This window comes from Sinocyclocheilus rhinocerous, unplaced genomic scaffold, assembly GCF_001515625.1.
Source record: "Sinocyclocheilus rhinocerous isolate Xijiao unplaced genomic scaffold, SAMN03320098_v1.1 scaffold1201, whole genome shotgun sequence".
NCBI classification, from domain to species: domain Eukaryota; kingdom Metazoa; phylum Chordata; class Actinopteri; order Cypriniformes; family Cyprinidae; genus Sinocyclocheilus; species Sinocyclocheilus rhinocerous.
In genome coordinates, this window is record NW_015654059.1 from 1,335,167 (window position 1) to 1,355,580 (window position 20,414).

Here is a 20,414-nt window from a genome sequence, read left to right on the forward strand (position 1 = left end):
ATGTAATATATATATATATATATATATATATAATTACATAATTACAACTGTATCAAAATAATTATATATATTTTTTAAACTGTTGGATGTCACCAATGATATTATTTATTCAGCGCTGCATTTTCTGGCACAAAAGAATGGGTTTTGCACTTTTTTGCAACATGACAGTGACAGCTAACAGCATTGAACAGACAAATTCATCCTAAATAATTAATTAATTAAAGTGAATGGTTGTATGACTCTGAAAGGTAGTTGCGTTACCTTTTAGTAACGTTTTAGTTCCCTAATACTGAGAGTATCTTAGAATTTCTCACTTGCATGTTAAAGACCTCATCCGAGCTCTCTGATTGGCCGGTGATGTTGCTCACTTCGTTTGAGGCCTGTGATGACAGTGAGGATGAGGAATATCTGTTGACAGCCGGATAGCTGAGAGGACTGAAAGAGAATTGAAAGACACAAGAGAAAAACAGAGGATAAATTTAGCAAACGTGTGGGTGCATTCAAGCTGCCAATCTGTCAAACCTGATCCAAAACATAAGCATTGCTAAATAGCATCTACTTGGCTGAGATCTCAATTGAGTTCAACTTCTCAAACTACAAAACCCTTTTATCTCTGACCTTAAAGCATTTCAGCTTATATTTCAAAAATGCACACAAGAAACATTTTTAACATGGCGTTTAACACAAACCTGCGTCTCGCCACGATTCGGCCTCCATCTGGGCTGATGGCATTAGGTACGGGGGTCCTGCATGTGCGCGGGCTGCCATTCGCAAAATGCAGAGGACTAACTCGCACATAAGCGGGAAACTCTTGTGGCTAAACAAAAACATATCAACTGTTATAGGAAGTGGTTCATCAAATCCTTTGTTAAAATGAACACAGTTTTTTAAAGGTCACACATGTCATTTTCAACACCTTTAGTGACACTAAACAAAAATAACTTATCAAACAGGTTTCTCAAACATTCATCTGCTATTGGTCAGAAAAACTTGATAGCCCCGCCCCAAACTCTTGCCACTGATTGAGCCAATGTTGCTATGATCGAATGGTCGGGATTTCTGATTGGCTGTCAATGTTTTTATCATTCAACAGCTGGAAAAAATTGTTCTGAAAGTGATTCCAACATTATTCCTCTGTGCCATTATCATTATAGATGTGGTGTGGACTAATTAAAACTTTATAGTTATTGTTAGCGCCCTTGGTGTGACCGGCACTTATGGTTACATATCAAGATGGGATATGCATTTTAACATCAAAAAATTTACACACTTCCACTTTAAGACCTGTGAATATGTATCTATATGTGTAAAAGTACACATACTTGAATCCCCAGACTGGAGCGCATTACGTGAAACTGGTCGACAAGCTTTTTATGTAACGGCCTCATATCCTGTGGGACGAACTTCTCGTGCACAGCTAAACCAAATTCCAGAATATGGGCCTGCAAGAAGTCAGAGAATTTTTTTTATTATTCTTAAAAACAAACTAAATATTTATATAAACAATAGACAAAAGAAAGTATCTTAGAAATGTATATTCTGTGTGAATGTTGGCTTTTTTTTTTTTAGTTTACATTTATTATCTTTAAAAGTAACATGTTTTGCAACCATCAAGAAAAAAGTAATATCATTTTCTTATTATTTTCAAAATATTTAAAGTTTTTAACTATATATTTTTTTTTAAGTAAAAGTTATTTTTAACAAATATAATGAATTGTTAATACATAAATATCATTATATTTTAGAGACTCGTCATCAGATGTATTCAGAATATGGGCCTGCAAGAAGTCAGAGAATTTTTTTTATTATTCTTAAAAACAAACTAAATATTTATATAAACAATAGTCAAAAGAAAGTATCTTAGAAATGTATATTCTGTGTGAATGTTGGCTTTTTTTTTTTAGTTTACATTTATTATCTTTAAAAGTAACATGTTTTGCAACCATCAAGAAAAAAGTAATATCATTTTCTTATTATTTTCAAAATATTTAAAGTTTTTAACTATATATTTTTTTTTAAGTAAAAGTTATTTTTAACAAATATAATGAATTGTTAATACATAAATATCATTATATTTTAGAGACTCGTCATCAGATGTATTAAAGTCATTGTATGAACAGAATTTTTAACATATTTTTAAATAAATGAACAGACAAAAAAAATATGAGCGTCACATCACTAACACAAATAATTATTGTTTTTGTACCTGTTCAAACATCAGTTCCCTAAGACGAGTAATTTTCTCTCCATCCTCTGGATGATTTGCAATGTAATCTTTCGCAAAGAATGCCTGCATGAGAAAGTACATAATGAGACATATCAATCATTTGTATTCAGGCTCATTTTTAAGAAAATAAGAGTTAATAAATAAACTCACACTGTGTGAAATTCAGCGCATGTCTCACAGCCATTTTAACGCTGTAAACTAATCTGCACTCCAACTCATTTCTTAGAAACTATGATGCAACATTACAAAAACACTGGGGGAACGTTTCCACGACTCTCATTTAATCTATCATGCTAATTGTCATATGTAAGTGTCATTTTGATCCGGCTTTCATAGCCCGGTGACTAGACCTGGAGACCAGTGCTCTGTGGTAAACTCATCTTCTGTGCAGTGAGGTGCATGCTGGGATTCAGGAGGACCTTTGCAGTAAGCTCTTCCCTTTTAATAGAGTTAGCTGAAGCTCACACTCACAAAAGGCCAGTGCTCAACATGCTGTTGCTTGGCAACTGTCAGAGATACACACAGCAAACGGTCCTATGAAGTGTGAGGATGTGGGCTAGTCATTAACCTGTTAACCTGCTCCCCCCATTTTGGGACTCACAGCTGAAAATGACCTACCTAACTTAAAATGGTAACAGTTCCTGACAACAGTGTGCTACACAGACAATTTAGGTATATTTGGAAAGAAGACACTTTAAGATTTACTATTCATCATCCAGAGTTGATCATGCTCAAAAAGACAAAAAGTTATAGACACTGAAGTGCCTTGAAAAAAAATTGTACCACACTGAATGTTTTTTTTTTTATTTCATACACAAATACATGAAATTAGTCCTTGAGCAATCCAGTAATGGGTTGAAAGTCACATGTCTCATGAGTTTATATTTCAAATTTGAAGAAGATACCATGAAAAATTAGATTCCTGCAGCCATTTTTCTGAGACTATGTCTAGTCCCAAGCCCCCCCACACCCCCCGTTTGAGGAAAAATAGCCACCAAATGTAACCCTTACAAATGTGTAAGGGAACTACAAACTATTTTAGTCATTATACATACCACTGCATACTTTTTCAATTATAAAATAATAGACTGAATCTTAGACATTGTATAAGTGATTTATTTGAGCACTAGAGAAATACAATAAGAATCATTTTTGAGTAATAAAAAGAAGAAAAAAAAAGAATTAGCTTTGTATGTCAAGTACATACTCTGATTGCCAGACATACAGCATTCATTTTTTGCTGGTCATACAATCAGTAACCACACGCTGATATGGTCATACAGCTGTATGCTACAAAACCATGTTGCTTTTTACTACCAAGACGCAGTTTTTTGAGTGCAAGTTATTCCATAACGGATACAAACAATAACTCTCCCCGAAGAAATGAGACGTAAACAAAGGAATAACCATCCATATTACAACGTTATTGTTTCGTTGGACTAAACGTGCTCTATGGGATGTTGTTCAGTGGACCCTTGCCTTTCTAACTAAACCGAGATTTACAGCAGTGGATGCGTTTACGACTCGTTATTACGATGAATCTGGTACGTACTGCGTTTTTATTATGCATGTTTTGATGTGTACTGCTTACACAAATTTAACAAATACATTCCTTATAAGCTTTCCATTGAAAAACAGTGATCTATCGTCGGTGCTTGAGGCTTAGACCTTTAGAATGATTGATAGTTTGTCAAGATTAATTATGTCCCTGTTCATGTAATCTATTCGGAAACATTGACACGTGCAAACAAAGAGCGTTCAGTGCGCCGGCGTCCAGGTGCGGGTTATCAGGAACATCTACCCAATGCTCTTTTGAGGGTTTCGCTGAAAACAACAGCTAGAAACCGGTCTTTCATCTTGCTAAAAGGAAGAAGTTGAAACTGGAGTCTGCGCTCAGACCATTAAATCACTTTACAGACAATTTATGTTGTCATGGCTATGAGACAACAACAGAGTCAAAACATTTTTGAATAAGATTGGAGATTTTGACTGCCTAATTTCATAAAATGCCATAAAACAGTTTTTTTCTTTTTTTTTTAATAAATGACATCAAAACTCAGAGGATGTATTTGAAATTGATATGTCAATGTAAAAACTATTTTCTCAAATGTTTAACTTTTTTGTGTAATAGTATTTTTTTCTGTAATAATAATTGAACACAAAATAATAATTTGCATTTGTATTCAATTAATATTGGGGAGTAAATAACAGCAGCATCGCTACTAATTTTAATAATCAGCCGCCTAAAATATTAACTAAAATTATAATTATAATTTTTTTTTTTAACACAGATTCCCTACATTTGACATAAGTTATAATCATAATACTGTATAATAATTTTACTAAATAATACAATATAATATGTAGCTCATCAGTTTTTTTCTACTATAAATTATTAGATAAATACTGCTCTCTATGCAATAAAATAAACTTAAAAAATTAAAATAAAATAAAATAGTTTAAGTGTAGCTACTTTTTATTAGCAGCTCAAGACCAAGATCATGAGACAACAACAAAGTCAAGGCATTTGGATCACAGCAGTTCAAAGATTTCAATTTTTCAATATTTATTTTGTCAACATAAAAGCTATTTTCTCATTGCTACTAACTTGAACTAACCAGTTGCCTAAAATATTGACTTTGATTAAAATGACTTATTTTAGTGGAAATAAAAATCAGATTCCCTACATTTTACATTAGTGATATTTCCACTATTACACAGTTTTACAAAATAATACTTACAATAGTTATAAAATAATTCTTTAGTTAATCGTTCACTAGTTTGTTTTCGACTATAGAGTAGCATTGCTGTAGTTGAATTTCTGTATGTTGAAGCTACAAACAGCTTGAAATATACAAGCCTCGAGTCAGTGTGAATGCTGTAGGTCTTTATCAGCTTTGCACATTTTCCCACTCCAATTTTCCCCATTCTTTTTTGCAGTACTCTACCTTTTTGATCCAAGTTTTAAGGCAGTGAAATAACAAGCACCACAAAGTCCACCTCTAATCTACCAGAAGCAGATTGACCCTGCTCTCCATCCAGTCCCGTACCTCCTGGTATCTTGCCAGTCCTCCATTGACAGCAGCATCGATGACTCCGTTCAGGCACATGGTGAGAGGGTTGATGTTCAGCATCTGCCTCATCTGACACTGGGCGATCAGCGTCCTCAACTGCAGCGTCTTATTTTCAATCACCTCGCTGGCGTTCTCCAAGGGACTCATCTCCACCTGTATTGAAAGCACACCGAGGTTATGATGTCTCTGTTTATGTTTATATGATTGTGTTTATGGTGGATTGCAGACTTGGGGGCAGTTACTTTAAATTCATGACAGTGGTGAAGTGCTTGGAAAAACCTCATCTTGTACGTGATAGGCAGTTTTCATGATTTATGAAAGGCTGCAGTCTACATCTATCTTGTCAAAATGAGAAAAAAAAGTGATTTTTTTTTTATGCTATGACTCACCAGTTCCCTTTTCTCAACTTCAAACCAGCAAGAGATGCCAGGTAGACTCTGAGCGAGGGCCAGTGTTGTCCGCTCAACCCACAGGCTCTACAACACAACACAAACAACATGAACATCACAAAACTGATTTTAAAAAATTTAATCATTTCATCATCTTGGTGCCCAAGACTTTAGCAACAGAGAATGAAAAGACCAGCACAGAGGAGAGCAAGAGACTTAGGGATGGATGGATGGATGGCTCAACAGCACCTTAAACTCATTCTCTTTGTCTTTGGTGCCCTTGTGAAAAGGCCTGTCGTAGCGAAACCTCCAAATATGGTTGACTTTGTAGAAGCTCTTGATGTTGTTGGGCACTCCGTCTCTCTGCAGGACGTCCTGGTTTTCAGGGACAGGACTAACGGGATAGATCTGCAGATCTGAATCGTGAACAGTTAAGGGACGTGCAAAGCTCATTCAGTCAGTTCACATAAATAAACACACGCAGATAATCTCATTAATAATGAAAATCTCATTATTAATAATCTCAGACGCTCTCATTTGATTCAAATAAATCTCAAATGTATCTCATTTGTTGCTCTTTGTTTATGGGATTCAGGAGAAACATCTGAGACAAAGGTGATACTTATAAATAAAGCATAACTGACACTTAAGTCTCCTAACTGTAATAGAGCAATAAAACCTTAGTCTGAGAGAAGTTCAAGCTACTCATGAATTTATGCCACAGATACACTCAACTATCAGGGCCCGTATTTATCAAGCTTCTCAAAGTGCCATTTTAGTCTTAAGTGCTGAGAATTCATTAAATTTACTCCTACTTTCAAACTTAAGTATAAAAGCAAGTTATCAAATTTCTTAAAGCTAAGAATCACTCTTACTCTCCCAGTTATTTAAGACAGCTCGAGAGGTCTCTCAAATGGTTAGGAGTTGCCAGTAGGGGTTTGTGATGGCGCTGAGGAGACAGAGACGTGCGCGAATCTTTCAGGAGAGGAAGAATGTTCTTGAAATGTTTGACGACGAGCAGTTAATAAAAGTTTCATTTTCCCAGTTTTTTAAAAAGAAAAACGAGCAAAGAATATTTACATTACCATAGAACATCATAACTGACTTCAGCCTACCGCGAGTATTATGCTCTTTAAAAACACTCCCGTTATAATCAGTGAAGCTACCTACACTGTATCATGAATAAATCCCTTACCCCTTATTTACACTGCATACGTCTGCGGCACGTTACGGCTCCGACACGGCCGCCGGAGCTGATCCCGGCTACTCACCAGCCGCGCCGCGGCAAGTTTCTGAAGTGGCTCTCCGCGCTGCATCACTAAAGATAGGCACCTATATTTTTGACGGATAATAATTGCCTTGCTGTTGACAAATAAATCATCAACAGGCGATATCTCTGACTATCGTCGATACACGATACTCTCGTCTACCGGCACAACCCTAAATTGAAGGTTGTGATGATGATTCGTTTCCTTACCATAATGTATTCTTTTGAAAATTCTTTGTCAAATGTGTGTTGAATGTAAACTCATATTAGGAATTTAACCAATGTGAATTTATCTGAGAATATTCTTAAATAAGGAAATCTATTTGGTGATTGGTCCATGCGTATTTCGTCATCCAAAACCCCGTTTGTGGCACAGCAAAGTGTTGTGAATCAACTCTAAGACTGACACTTAAGATTTAGTCCTACACTTCGCTTAAATTACGACTGAGATGCTTGATAACTAACTTTTGAGCGCAGCTTTGAGCCAAATTCTTAGCAGCGTTTTTGAGAGTAATTCTCAGAGGCTTGATAAATACGGGCCCAGACCATTAGCAGCTGGTTGAAGAGAAGAGGTCACAGAGCAGATACTCATCTGATTAGAAACCGTGCTGCTGGCTGCCGACCAGCAGTTTACACATCTAACAGCTGCCCTATTAGCACTTCTCCATTCTTTAATTGCCCTTATCCACACACCAGCCATCATCTATGAACCCTTGAGGAGCAATTTGACAGTCTCAAGAAATTGAATGTGAACTTGTAATGTACCGTTCTGAATAAACAAATCCAGTCAATTACAGGATGAAATTCTCATTTTCATCTTCATTTCCATTTCATTTTTCATCTTCTTTTTCTTTTATAAGTCACATTAAAACTGTCAAATTTGTTTAGAAAAAAATTGTCAATTTATTCAAAACAATTTTTTGTGACTTTCATAATGAACAAAAGAAAAAAAAATTAAATTAAATTTAAATGAAAAAAATATATAAAATCAACAAAAAATGTGTTTAAGGATACACTGCGCATCTGCTTGGTGGATGGTCTGGTCGGGCAGGTTGGCGTGCTGCATTGCGATGGCGTGAGGAAACTCGCTGAGCATCCGCTGCTGAAAGGCCTCCAGACGCTCGTAATCGTTCCCTCGACACACAAACTCTTTATTCTGTCCGGTGACAACACACACAGACAGAAGCAATGAGGAAAGTGGAAGTCACTGGACACAATATCGACTATTTGAGGGACTAAATGAGAATAGAGTAAATCTTTCATAATTCCTAATTCATTCTCATTTCCCCTCCATTCCCATTACAATCATCCATCCATTGCACTGTGGTGTGAAAATGAAGAATAGCAATTGGATAAAATGCGAATAGCTCAATAAAAAGGAAATGTTGCAGAAATGTTTCAAATTATAGATGGGTTACGGTTAGATCTGGAGGGAAAGTGACCCCTAGAGGACAAGATGTTGAATTACAGGATAAATAAGTTGTAAGCCATAGTTCACCCAAATTTGAAAACTCTAAATACAAAAACAATGGATGAATAAGACAGAGATATCTGTAAAATATTTACATCATGTAATCAGCTTTTATTATATGACATTATAATATATTATTATATTATATTATGTTTTATCATAAATAATATGTATACAAACATATATAAATATAATACAAATATGCTTGAAGAATTGTACCCTTAAAAAGAAGGGGAACTTCTTTCCGTAGAAGCCGACTCTGAAGAACTCTGGCTCAAGCCGCTGCTGGTTCATTATTTTGTCATATAAAGAGGCTTCCATCATCTATCAAACATGCAAATAAAACAGACCATTGAGCACATTGTAACACAAACAGCTGTTAATGTGACAAATGACTGCCACAATCTGTGAAGCAATCGACTGTGTAACAGAATAAACAAAAAACAACTGGGGAGATTCAGTTTAACAGTTAAAGCCAAACGCCTCATTAGGATAACAATTGGCCATAAGTGTAATGAACATAATAACAACTCAATTCAGTTCAAATAAGCACTGTATTTATAGGCACTGGGTGTTTAAACTGCAAACCAGTGTGCGCAAAAATACTCTTAATTAAATAAATACTGTAAAACTATAAAGAAAAAAAAAATTGTATATAGCGGGAGCAGGTCTCTGATCCACTGGCACTTGACTCGACAGTGCCTGTGCTAATCCTTTTTACAATCTCTAGATTATAAAACACTGCATTCAGTCAGCAATGTAATGCGGCAATAACGTATAGAGACCTCGGCTTGTAACTATACTTTAATTACTATTTTGAAAATTATAACGCGTTAAATTACTCCGTTACTAAAAAAGTAATCAAATTACAGTAACGCGTTACTAAGTAATGCGTTACTGCCCAACACTGTATATATATAATAAATATATTATAAATATGTATTTAATAAATGAATACCAAAAATGTAAATGATTTAAAAAATAAAATAAATAAATATATACATACCCACATACTGCATGGTCCATAACGAGGAAATACTTACCCTCATTTTGCTGAGGTTCCTGTAGTCATAAAACGCTTCGTACTGATTGGCCAGCTCTCGACACAGTATGATGCAGTTTTCCCAGCACTAGAATGAACAGTTCAGTTTTTAATGATTAAAATAACAGTAATATTTCATACAAGCCTATAAAAGCCTATTTTTAACTACATATAAGTACCCCTTCTCTAATCAAAACGGTTGAGTAATTGCAGCAATAGGTTTCAGCCACAAGATGGCAGTATGTAGGAAGAAAAGAACATCTCCTATGTTGTCCCGTGTTCACATTGTGTTCACATTGTGTCACCGATGGTCACAACAGCTGGAAATCAGCCACTTGTGATGAAACACGAAATCTCTGTCAGTCTGATTGGCTTTTAAAATGAGATCAAATGCATCCTAAAATGCGAGATGGACTCACTTTCCCTCTGTCGAAATTGTGTATGATGGTGAGATGGAGGCATTCCTTCCTCTGCCATTCGCTCTGCATGGGGTACGTGAGGAACTCTCTGAGAGGCCTTTCGGTCCACTCCAAAAGCTCATCGTACAGCAGGAGGGTGTAGGACGCCTCTGCAACACAGTCACAAAGATCATAAACAAATGTAATTAGAATATCATAATTTATAATAGAAAAAAAATATATAATTCTAAAATATTTATTATTATTATTGCAAAATACTATTATTTAAAAGTAATATTAATTATAAAAATCAATATATAAAAATAATTATTAAAATGAACATTAAAAACAATTTAAATATATTACATTTTATATTATTTAAATGTATCTATTTATTATACAAAAAAATTAATTGGTGCAGAAATTACTTGCCACATATTTTGATCAGAGGTAGGCTACAGTACAAAATTAATGATACAGATCAACCCAAATATGCTGAGGCATTATTACCAGTGTAATTTTGTGCCTTCAAGTGCAACTCATAGAGCTTGTGAATATAACGGATGTACATTTCTTCTTTATTCAACTCAGTTTTGTAGAAGTTCTGAAAAGAACAGGACAATGTGAGCAGAAGATGTTTTTTTCTGTAGTTTGCCTCAATAAACAAAATAAACAAATAACAATAATAATGAAAGGTTTTTCAAATATGTTTCCTGATCTCAGGTTAAGTACATGAAATAAATTACACAATTCACTTTTAAACAATGTCAGTGATATCCAAAACTAACCAGAAGGTTGACTGTACATCCCATTGTTTTCCCATCAACCTCGCCGATCTTCATGCAGTCCCTGTGACGAAATGGTGAAGGACATGAGCGTGTTTGTTCTGTATACTGTATGCGGTCTGTGTATGGATGTGAGTGTGTCTGAGTTACCTGTAATCTAGCAATCTTTCCATTAGCCGTGTGACGGTAGCGATGTGGGAAACGCCACTTTCTCTCCAGGTCTCTCTCTCAATCTTCTTCAGGAGACTAAATCACAGGCATATTTAGAATGATTATAAGAACTAATTAAAACAACAGTAAAAACTTTTATTTTGTTGCACCCAACTTTACAGTACATAGTATTTAATAAGGGTCTTACCTCGGATATGGACCAAACAGTGGAATTCTAATGCAGAAAAATAGAAAAACATTTTTAAATGTTGTATTATTTTTTTAAAACGTAATACTTATATTTAATAGTTTGTCAAATGTTATATTTATATAAAATATATCATATTTTGTATTTATACACTACCACTAAAAAATTTGGGGTCATAAGATTTTTTAATCGCCATTCACACCAAGGCTGCATTTATTTTATGATAGTAAAAAACAGAAATATTGTGAAATATTATTCCAACTTAAAATAACCGTTTTCTATTTTAATATACTTAAAAATGTAATTAATTCCCGTGAAGCAGTATTTTCAGGCTTCAGTCTCGCATGATCCTTCAGAAATCATTCTAATATGCTGATTTGCTTAAGAAACATTTCTTATTATAATCAATGTTGAAAACATTTGAGCTGCTTAATATTTTTGTGGAAACCATGATACATTTATTCAGGATTCATTGATTTAGAGAAAGTAAAAAAAAACAACAACAACATTTATTTGAAACAGAAATCTTTTGTAACATTATATATCTTTACTGTCACTTTTTATCAATTGAGCCCTTGCTGACTTCAAGTATTAATTTATTTCATAAAAAAGACTGACCTCAAACTTTTGAACAATAGCATAGACTATTTTATATTTATATTTCATTTATAGTACATACAGTTTAAAGCACACATTTCTCATTGCAGTTACAAAACATTTACAGTAGGAAAGAATTAGGACTCACATGTTGTTAAAGAGCTCTCTGTATGTCTCATCTCCTTTTCCTTCTGACATCAGGCCATCCAGTTTGTCTATTAGTTTGGCCTCCACCTTTAAAAGAAAATGTAAAAAAAAAAAATTTCAGTTTTTATTCGTACAGCATGTTTTTAAATCCTCTTATGATGTTGTTCAAGGTATGCATGCATGACTATTCCAGGCAATATTTGCAATTTTTTAATCATTATTTTTACGGGCTTTCTGCAAGACAACTGAAAAACCCAGACTTGCATTTAGAAAATAAATTATATATCCATTGTAGTTCAACTTTAAATTTGCACGAGTAGCTCAAATCCTTGCTGACAATCCTTTTCAAATTATGATTCCATTCCAAAGCGACATGATCTTGGTAAAACAAGCTCGATTTCCTCTCATCCACATCGTTTTACTCTTGACGCCCGCACATAATTTACTATGACATGAACATCACGCTGCTCTCGCAGGTTGAAACATGTTTATGAGACTGTGATTTCAGCACCTGTTTGAAGTTGCCGCTGCGTTGCTGTTCGCAGTCCATCATATCGTGGAAAATGGGGATGAGGACGTTCCGCAGGTCCATCTGTGGTACCAGAGTCACCTCCATGAACGGACCAATCAGGGTAGGAATGAGACTTAACTTATAGTCACCTGAGAGACAACACCATACATTGCTTTTATATGCACCGGTCATGTGACTCTATAAGTGCTCAATGCAGGTTTGTAAAAGTGGACGCACCCAAATGCTGCCACATGCTGAAAATCTCACAGCCAATCATCACTCTCATGTCACCGTACCTATAAGAACATAAAAAAATAATCATGTCAAATATTGTGGTAATACTGCAATGGTCTTCCCATGGTGCAACTTGCAAAATGATCACAGTGTAAAACTACAAATTATCCAATATACAATAAATCGCTAAACCTGCTGCTACTAATAGTGTCTCATTACGCAGATTGTGTTATTTTACATTGTGAAATCTCATTCCTGGTAGGATTCTGATCATATAAAGGAAAAGAACAGGAAGGGCTCTCACTTCTCCAGGACTTTTTTCCTCTTGGAGGGCGGGAACATTTCCAGTTGGAGGCAGGGCTGGTTGATGAATATTATACAGAGATAAAAATAGGACTCCCATACCTACAGATAAAAAGAGAGCTAATTAAGATGCTGACGATGATTATCTGCATTGCAGCCACATGTTTCACATGTTCCCAGGATGCTCTAGGAGACACAGAAAAAAAGACATTTCTCCTATGCAGTCATTTTTTAAATTTTTTTCATACGGCACACTGTAAAGAATAACAATGTGCAGTTGTTAGCCTAAGGAAATATTTCTACTTCATCTGACCCATATTTTTTCCCCCTCGTGTGACCAACTGTATTCAAGTTGATTCTACCATATTAAATAACATTATATTATATTATATTACATTATAAATATTTTATATTATTTACAGGTTACTTGATCAAACATTTTTATAGTTTAGATTTGAGTTCATGGCTCTTAGATTTTCTGCATTCACATATACTCAGTGTACTAAAGACATCTGAATATATTAGCATATTTAATGAAATAGTAAAAGTGACGGGTATTTTAATACATTAGAGAGCAGAAAATAAATGTAATATTTTATTTATTTATATAAACATTGAGAAATAAGATTATGTGCAGATGTTTCACATACTTCATTATATTTACTGTAATCAAATTAAATTTGTGAACTTTTGATGTTAGCAACAGCCAGGTCATGGGTTCGATTCAGGAATGTTTTTGAAAGAAGCCAGGGCTGCATTTATTTGATCAAAAATATAATAAAAATGGTAAAATAGTGAAATTCTGTTGATGATTTGCTGCTCAAGACATTTCTTATAATCAGTGTTGAAAACAGTTGTGCTGCTTAACAATTTTTATTACTTTTCTCAGGAATATTTGATTAATAGAAGAACAGCATTCATCTGAAATAGAAATCTTTCAGAACATTTCACTTTTTATCAGTTTGATGAAAAAACAACTTCTGAACAGTAGTAAATGTAAAATCTTACCTTGAAGTCAAATTTCTCATTAAGGAAATTGTTGCGCAGGGTATCAGAGAGATACAAGATGGTGGTTATGATGACGCTAAACACAAACAAACAGAAACATCAAGCAATAAAACATTTCTATGGCTGAATGAGGTTATATACAAACTATTTCTGGTATTGTTTTCCACACTTACTTATTAGCGACCAGTCTCATGACAGTCCAGTCTTTTGGAAACATATCGGGTCGGATAAGTATTCTGAAGACTGTGAATAACTGCAGGAGGAAACTCTGTAATAGATTGTACCGTTAGACAACAGCAATCACTATTATCCAAGCAGAATAAGCTAGTTAAACAGCTGCAATGCACTCTGCTAATGTTTATCAAATGATTTTACCGTTAGTTCATCTTTAGTGGGAAATCTGCTGAGAAGCTGCTGGTATTCTTTATCTTTCAACTGACGCAGCAATGTGAGCAAACAGGCAACAAATTCACCCTGAAACACACACACATCTGATTTGTTATTCAATTTATTGAAATACTGTCCCTGAAGTAAAAATCTAAGGTAACACACGCACAGTAACATCCTGGTACTGCAGGCGCAGCGAGGTGGCGGCAGGCTGAGGCCGGTTGGTCACTTCCAGTATAGTTCTGAGTAACACTCCAGACAGACCCTCCATGACCAGATTCACCTCCTCAGACACACCACACTCCTACAGAGGCACAAACAGACTTTATTTTATTATAATGGATTAATACATCTTTTTAGCATCTTTTTTAAATATTTCATATATTATAAATATGTGTTGATCAAATTAAATTACAATTAATCGCATATATAAATATTTTCTAAGAAAAGCCCCATTATATTACTGTGGTAAAGGAGAAAATATTCAATAAACATCACTTTCAGGTTAAAAATATTTCAATGCACCAAATTCCCTTATTGCTAAATTTACATACAGGTCAGGGAGTTTTTTTAAATTATTTGGTTACATAATTAATTAACATTAAATGTAATTTAATTTTTTTTAATATAACATCAGCAAGTAAAATATGTACCACATCTCACCAGCCATTTTAATGAGGAAAAAAATAATATTTATATAATATATATTATTTCCATATATTTATTTACAATAATATATTACTTGCAAATTTCCTTATTGCGAAAATTTACATACATGCCACAATGAAATTTGTAATTTTTTCTCAAACTTATTTTTAGATAATTATAATTTTTAGATAAATTAATAAGCCCTTAATCAAACACATATAATTTTACATTTTTATTTACAAAATCAGCAACTAAAATGCATACCAAATCTCACCAGCAATTCTAATCGGAAAAAAATTTAAAAGGACAAGAGCTACAAGCTAAGCAATAAATAGAACAAATGAATGATGCAGAGAATGGAGTAAACAGTAGGAAAATGACTCTAGCAGCAGAGTTTTAGTGTAAGACTGACCGTGGCTGGAGTGTTGAGCGTCAGCATGCTGGTGAGGATATTGGCACACAGCACCAGCTCCCTCTGCTCCTGCAGGTGTGTGTGCAGCAGACGCAGCACTACAGGTAACAGCACACACCTGGACTCTGACAACACACAACACACACATATAAGAATCAACCAACTTTTAACTCTACAACGCCTACTGTCTCATATTTGATACGCAAATCTCTAAGGCCTTTGAATGATCAAAGAAAACTGCTGTACACAATCTAAAACATGCCTTCTGTTGTCTGATTGATAGTTAATACTTTTTGAGCAAGTTAAAGACCTTTTAGATTTATTGTAAAATGTCCATATGTCTATCTGTTGTGAAATCTTGACTGATTTTAATAAAGTAAATACAAGAATAACTTAACTGGACTGGAGTAGGTTTGCTTGATTATCCATACATCAGTTTTTAGAAAAATCATGTTAAAATGTCAGTATCAAATATGATACAATCAGACTTTTGAGGAATGTTTATTTATTCATCTCTCAATCATCATTGTATTGCATTGCATTATAAGTTTAAAGCTACAGAGCTTTGATCATAAAACTAAACATTTAAATACTATCTTACCAAGACACATTATTGGGAGATACAGAGTGACAACTGATATTTATATGCATTTCATTTTAGTCTGTTATACTGTTAAAAAGTATACTTTTGTATACTTTTTGGCCACATGCTTTTCAGACCTCTGAATAAAACTATGTTCTTCCTTCCATATTCTCCTATATCATTCTATATGAGCCATAAAAGCCTGTTGTATCAATTATGATACAAAACATTGATTTTGTTTTAGGCAAAAAAGTTTAATAAACAGAATAAAATAAAATAAAAAGAATTTGCAGCCTATTTATTTAATGTCAGGCTTTAACAGTATATACACATTGTAGCATTTAGATGGCCTCTAATAAACCTAGATTTGATTTTACAGTGTTTTCAGCAACAATTGTTTATTTTTAATTACTTTAAAACAGAAAACTTTACCTGGGTTGATGTAAAGAGGACTCTCCACGGTCTTGGCCATGCACTGGAGTTTGACGGCCTGTAGAGGGCAGTCTGTGTGCGCGAGGGCAGGCAGGCTGCTCAGCGTGTCGCGGGCCAGATTTGCCACCTCTCTCATGCTGAAGATCTTTAACAGCTCGCAGCACACATTCGGGAACGATCTCAGGAACACGGCCTGCGAAAACGCCAATAAACAAGTTATTTAAATACGGGAAAACCCCGATTATTTTTTAATACATGCTGCAGTATGTTTGTGCATTTGTGTCACTGTAATGCCGCTATCATCTTCCTCCAAGCGCATTTGCACATTGATTTAGTGGGAAAATGTTCCTCTGGCGCGGTAGGGGATGTCAAACAACAGATGTAAGCAAAGGCACTGGCGCGCACACACAAATATCGCGGCGACACGAATCTGGCACAGCTCCAGTCGCCTGCATGTGCTTCAGATTATGGCGTGGTGTCCAAAGACGCTTTGTTTTTCTTGGCCGTGTTAATTGAAATCTGCTCTCCTGCTGGGCCGCCATAACAAGAACAGACCTGTGTGAGAGTTCAGTGCGAGCGAATGTGCGCACACGTCTCCACCGAAAGCAATCTCGGAAAGAACGGGAGCGAGTCTCTCTGCCCCAGTCAGACACACATGGCTCAGCTGACTCTGAGCTCGGCGGGCCGTGACGGTGTGGCGGGCTTTTAGCGCGCTCAGCGTGCGTCTGTTTGTGTACATCAAGACTGGCTTAACTCTCCATGGGCTGACTGAGCTTTGAACGCCGATATGCTAGCAGAACAAATCTGGGTGGGGCTGAAAAAGAAGTACTGTATTCATGAAATGCTCCTAGTGTATGTATTTGAGTGGCAGATTTCTCGAAATGTCCTCACAAATATAGTAAAACTGAACGGTACAGATTTGTAAAATGGTACCGATATGGGTAAAATATTGTCGTAATACAATTTCCTTACACATCTTAAATTCTAATCGAAATCAATGTGAAGTCTTGTTTAGAGATATAGGGCTAAATTAGTGCAAATACTCTGAATACCCTGAAAATAGATGGTGTATCTGGTGGTATGTATCCATGGACAGTGTTATAATGCAGTGTAATATTGCCAACAAACTCAGGTCATCAATAACAGTTTCAATAGCAGACCCAAGTTTGGGTCCATTCGCACTGCAAATCATTTTTATGCAAAAGATTTGAAAAATAACAACTGCAATACTTAATTAATAACTAATGCATTTAGCAGACGCTTTTATCCAAAACGACTTACAGTGCATTCAGGCTATACAGTTTTTTTTTTTTAACCAGTATGTGTGTTCCCTGGGAATTAAACCCACGACCTTTTGCGCTGCTAACGCAATGCTCTACCACTGAGCCACAGGAACACTAAATAAAATAATATAAGAAGTAGTAGTAGTAATAGTTAACTGCAATTTGCAAACAACACTTGCTAATCACAACACAATCACATCTTATTTCTGTCTGAATCAGCAAGTGACTAATAATGCTAAAATGAGAAACACGTAATCTAATGCTGCATTAGTTTTTAATGAGAAAAATTTATTATTATTTATTATTACTTATATTACATACTATTTCTTATTTTTCCTTTTTCAATTATTTATTATTATTATTATCTTAATTTTAAATTGACCTTTTATTTAATTTTTAAGGTATTAAGGCTTCAAACCTGAAAATTCACTATGAATATTCCTGAAAACAAATAAGCCATTCAACAATTTTGACTCCTGAAACGGTATACACTTCAAAAGTTTGGGGAAAGAAATTTAAACTTTTATTCAGCAAGGATGCATCAAATTGATCAAGTGACTGTAAACACTTTTACATTGTTCTAAAAAAAATCTAATTCAAATGCTGTTCTTTCAAACTTCATGGATCATGTGACACTGAAGACTGGAGTAATGGCTGCTGAAAATTCAGCTTTGCATCACAGGAATAAATGACATTTTAAAACATTCAAAATAGTTTTTTATTGTAATAATATTTCACAATATTACTATTTTTATTGTATTTATGATCAAATAAATGCAGCCTTGGTGAGCATAGGAGACGTATTCCCAAAAAAATGTCAAACTTTTGAACGGTAGTGTAAGATGACTGTTTGGATTATAGACCTGGAATTGGAGCACTTCAGGTTGTAAAAATGCACTTGTATGATGGTGTAGTATTCTCAAGTGCTAGAATATTAGCTTACTACATACAAAAAAAAATGCATGCTTTCTCATCACTCAGTACAGTACATACTTTTTAAAAAGGGTGTAAACTTGTATCCAGTCTACAGGCCTGTGTATGTCTCACCTGTGTGTGTGTGATGGGGCTGATGCCCTTACTCTCATGCGACAGGAACAGGTGGATTGATTTAAAGAGTTCGTGAACAGAGCAGCGAAATTCCTCCTCATTCTGGCCTCCGGTGGCCGCCGCGTACAGACGCCGTGACTGTACAATGTACTTAAACAAGTACTCAGACGCCTGCAGGTATATGATATCAGACAATTGTTATTTAAATAAATATTTAATTGGATTTTTTTTTAAATCCAAACAATCCAAAAAATATTTATCCAGTAAAAAATTCTTAACGCTGTAAACCCTGTTGAGCATCATATTCAATATTTTTATGGCTCCATTTCTCCCAGAAAGATGATATTTAAATGTTTAGTTCTATGATCAAAGCTCTGTGATTTTTATTGTGGGGGCAAATCACATAATGCAATGTAACACAATAATGATTGAAAAATGATCAAATAAACATTCCTCAAAAGCCTGATGGATTATATTTGATGTTCACATTTTAAAACAATTTTTAAAAAAAATAGTGAAAAATGATAATCAAGTAAACCAAGTTGCTTCAGTCCAGTAAATGTTCATCTTGAAATATTACTTACAATATAAAAGCTATTCTTACGTTTACTTTATCAACATCAGTCAAGATTTCACAACAAAAAAACACATGAACCGACAATTATACAAAAAATTATACTTGCAAATCAATCAGAGGACAGAAGGGATTTAAATGTAACAATATACTAAATATAATGGCATGCAAAGAAAGAAAGAAAGGTCAAACCTGGAGACACTTGTGTGAAGTGCATTTTCCGTTTTTAAACATTTCAATCAGAAAGAGCAAAAAAAAAAAACACACACACACACAAGATGAATGGCACACAATGTACCCAAAGAGGTTTGAAGGGTTCAAGGTAAGAAAGTGGGAATTGCTTTCAAATAACACCTTTGAAGGGTGTAAACGAGCGTGGATACATTTAGAGAATGCGCATGGTGGTCCCATGGCAAGTCATGAAAGCCGAACGGGCGAATGAAGAAAGAAAAGACTGAATGTTTGTAGCTTAATTGCATGATGAGAAAGAAAAGAGCTTCCTGTGGGTGAGAGAGGCTGGAGAGGTAGATCAGATGCATCAAGAGTATTCATAGCTGCTGGGGAGGAAGCTCAGAAGATCAGCAGGGGGTGAGGGTTAACCCCAACATGATAGGCTGACAGAGAGAGATAGGGTGCATATGTCTCCTCATAGATTTGCATACATACTGTAACATACATCCCGAATGAAGCGTATGTTAGTGTTCTCACCTTCAAAACCTGCTGGATCTGTTCCTGGTGCTCGGCATCAATGATACGATCCACATACCACTTCAACACACGGATCAGATCCCTGCAGACACAAGCCGTGAATATCAGACATCGAGGGCAATGTTTGTTTAAGTGTGAATGTTGTACGTTTTTGTTTGTCCTGCAGGGAAAATTCATCATATCACAAATATGATACACATAGGCAGCACTCAAGATTTTACAGATCTCCTAAAATTACATTTGCAGGTAAAAGAAAAATGCATGGGAAAATGTTTGCATGCTCATGTTACACTATTCAGTAACTTTACGTTTCGCTAGTTTGTATAGACATCGAGGGCAATGTTTGTTTAAGTGTGAATGTTGTACGTTTTTGTTTGTCCTGCAGGGAAAATTCATCATATCACAAATATGATACACATAGGCAGCACTCAAGATTTTACGGATCTCCTAAAATTACATTTGCAGGTAAAAGAAAAATGCATGGGAAAATGTTTGCATGCTCATGTTACACTATTCAGTAACTTTACGT

At 35.0% G+C, this 20,414-nt stretch overlaps 1 protein-coding gene across 1 annotated transcript in view; it reads right to left on the reverse strand.

Annotated features, from left to right (window-relative positions):
- Positions 1-20,414, reverse strand: part of LOC107716727 (dedicator of cytokinesis protein 4-like) — a 74,242-nt gene that overhangs the window by 6,199 nt on the left and 47,629 nt on the right. The window contains exons 21-47 of the mRNA XM_016523265.1: positions 19,886-19,967; positions 18,604-18,774; positions 16,274-16,466; positions 15,259-15,383; positions 14,368-14,502; positions 14,187-14,285; positions 13,985-14,079; positions 13,812-13,887; positions 12,805-12,905; positions 12,504-12,562; positions 12,267-12,415; positions 11,757-11,842; positions 11,012-11,038; positions 10,804-10,899; positions 10,657-10,717; positions 10,379-10,472; positions 9,890-10,038; positions 9,472-9,558; positions 8,648-8,752; positions 7,972-8,113; positions 5,940-6,106; positions 5,691-5,777; positions 5,278-5,454; positions 2,207-2,290; positions 1,323-1,442; positions 690-817; positions 315-435 (exon numbers count right to left, since the gene is read on the reverse strand). Coding sequence (XP_016378751.1) covers positions 315-435; positions 690-817; positions 1,323-1,442; positions 2,207-2,290; positions 5,278-5,454; positions 5,691-5,777; positions 5,940-6,106; positions 7,972-8,113; positions 8,648-8,752; positions 9,472-9,558; positions 9,890-10,038; positions 10,379-10,472; positions 10,657-10,717; positions 10,804-10,899; positions 11,012-11,038; positions 11,757-11,842; positions 12,267-12,415; positions 12,504-12,562; positions 12,805-12,905; positions 13,812-13,887; positions 13,985-14,079; positions 14,187-14,285; positions 14,368-14,502; positions 15,259-15,383; positions 16,274-16,466; positions 18,604-18,774; positions 19,886-19,967 — 3,016 coding nt within the window. The remainder of the gene's footprint in view (positions 1-314; positions 436-689; positions 818-1,322; positions 1,443-2,206; positions 2,291-5,277; positions 5,455-5,690; positions 5,778-5,939; positions 6,107-7,971; positions 8,114-8,647; positions 8,753-9,471; positions 9,559-9,889; positions 10,039-10,378; positions 10,473-10,656; positions 10,718-10,803; positions 10,900-11,011; positions 11,039-11,756; positions 11,843-12,266; positions 12,416-12,503; positions 12,563-12,804; positions 12,906-13,811; positions 13,888-13,984; positions 14,080-14,186; positions 14,286-14,367; positions 14,503-15,258; positions 15,384-16,273; positions 16,467-18,603; positions 18,775-19,885; positions 19,968-20,414) is intronic.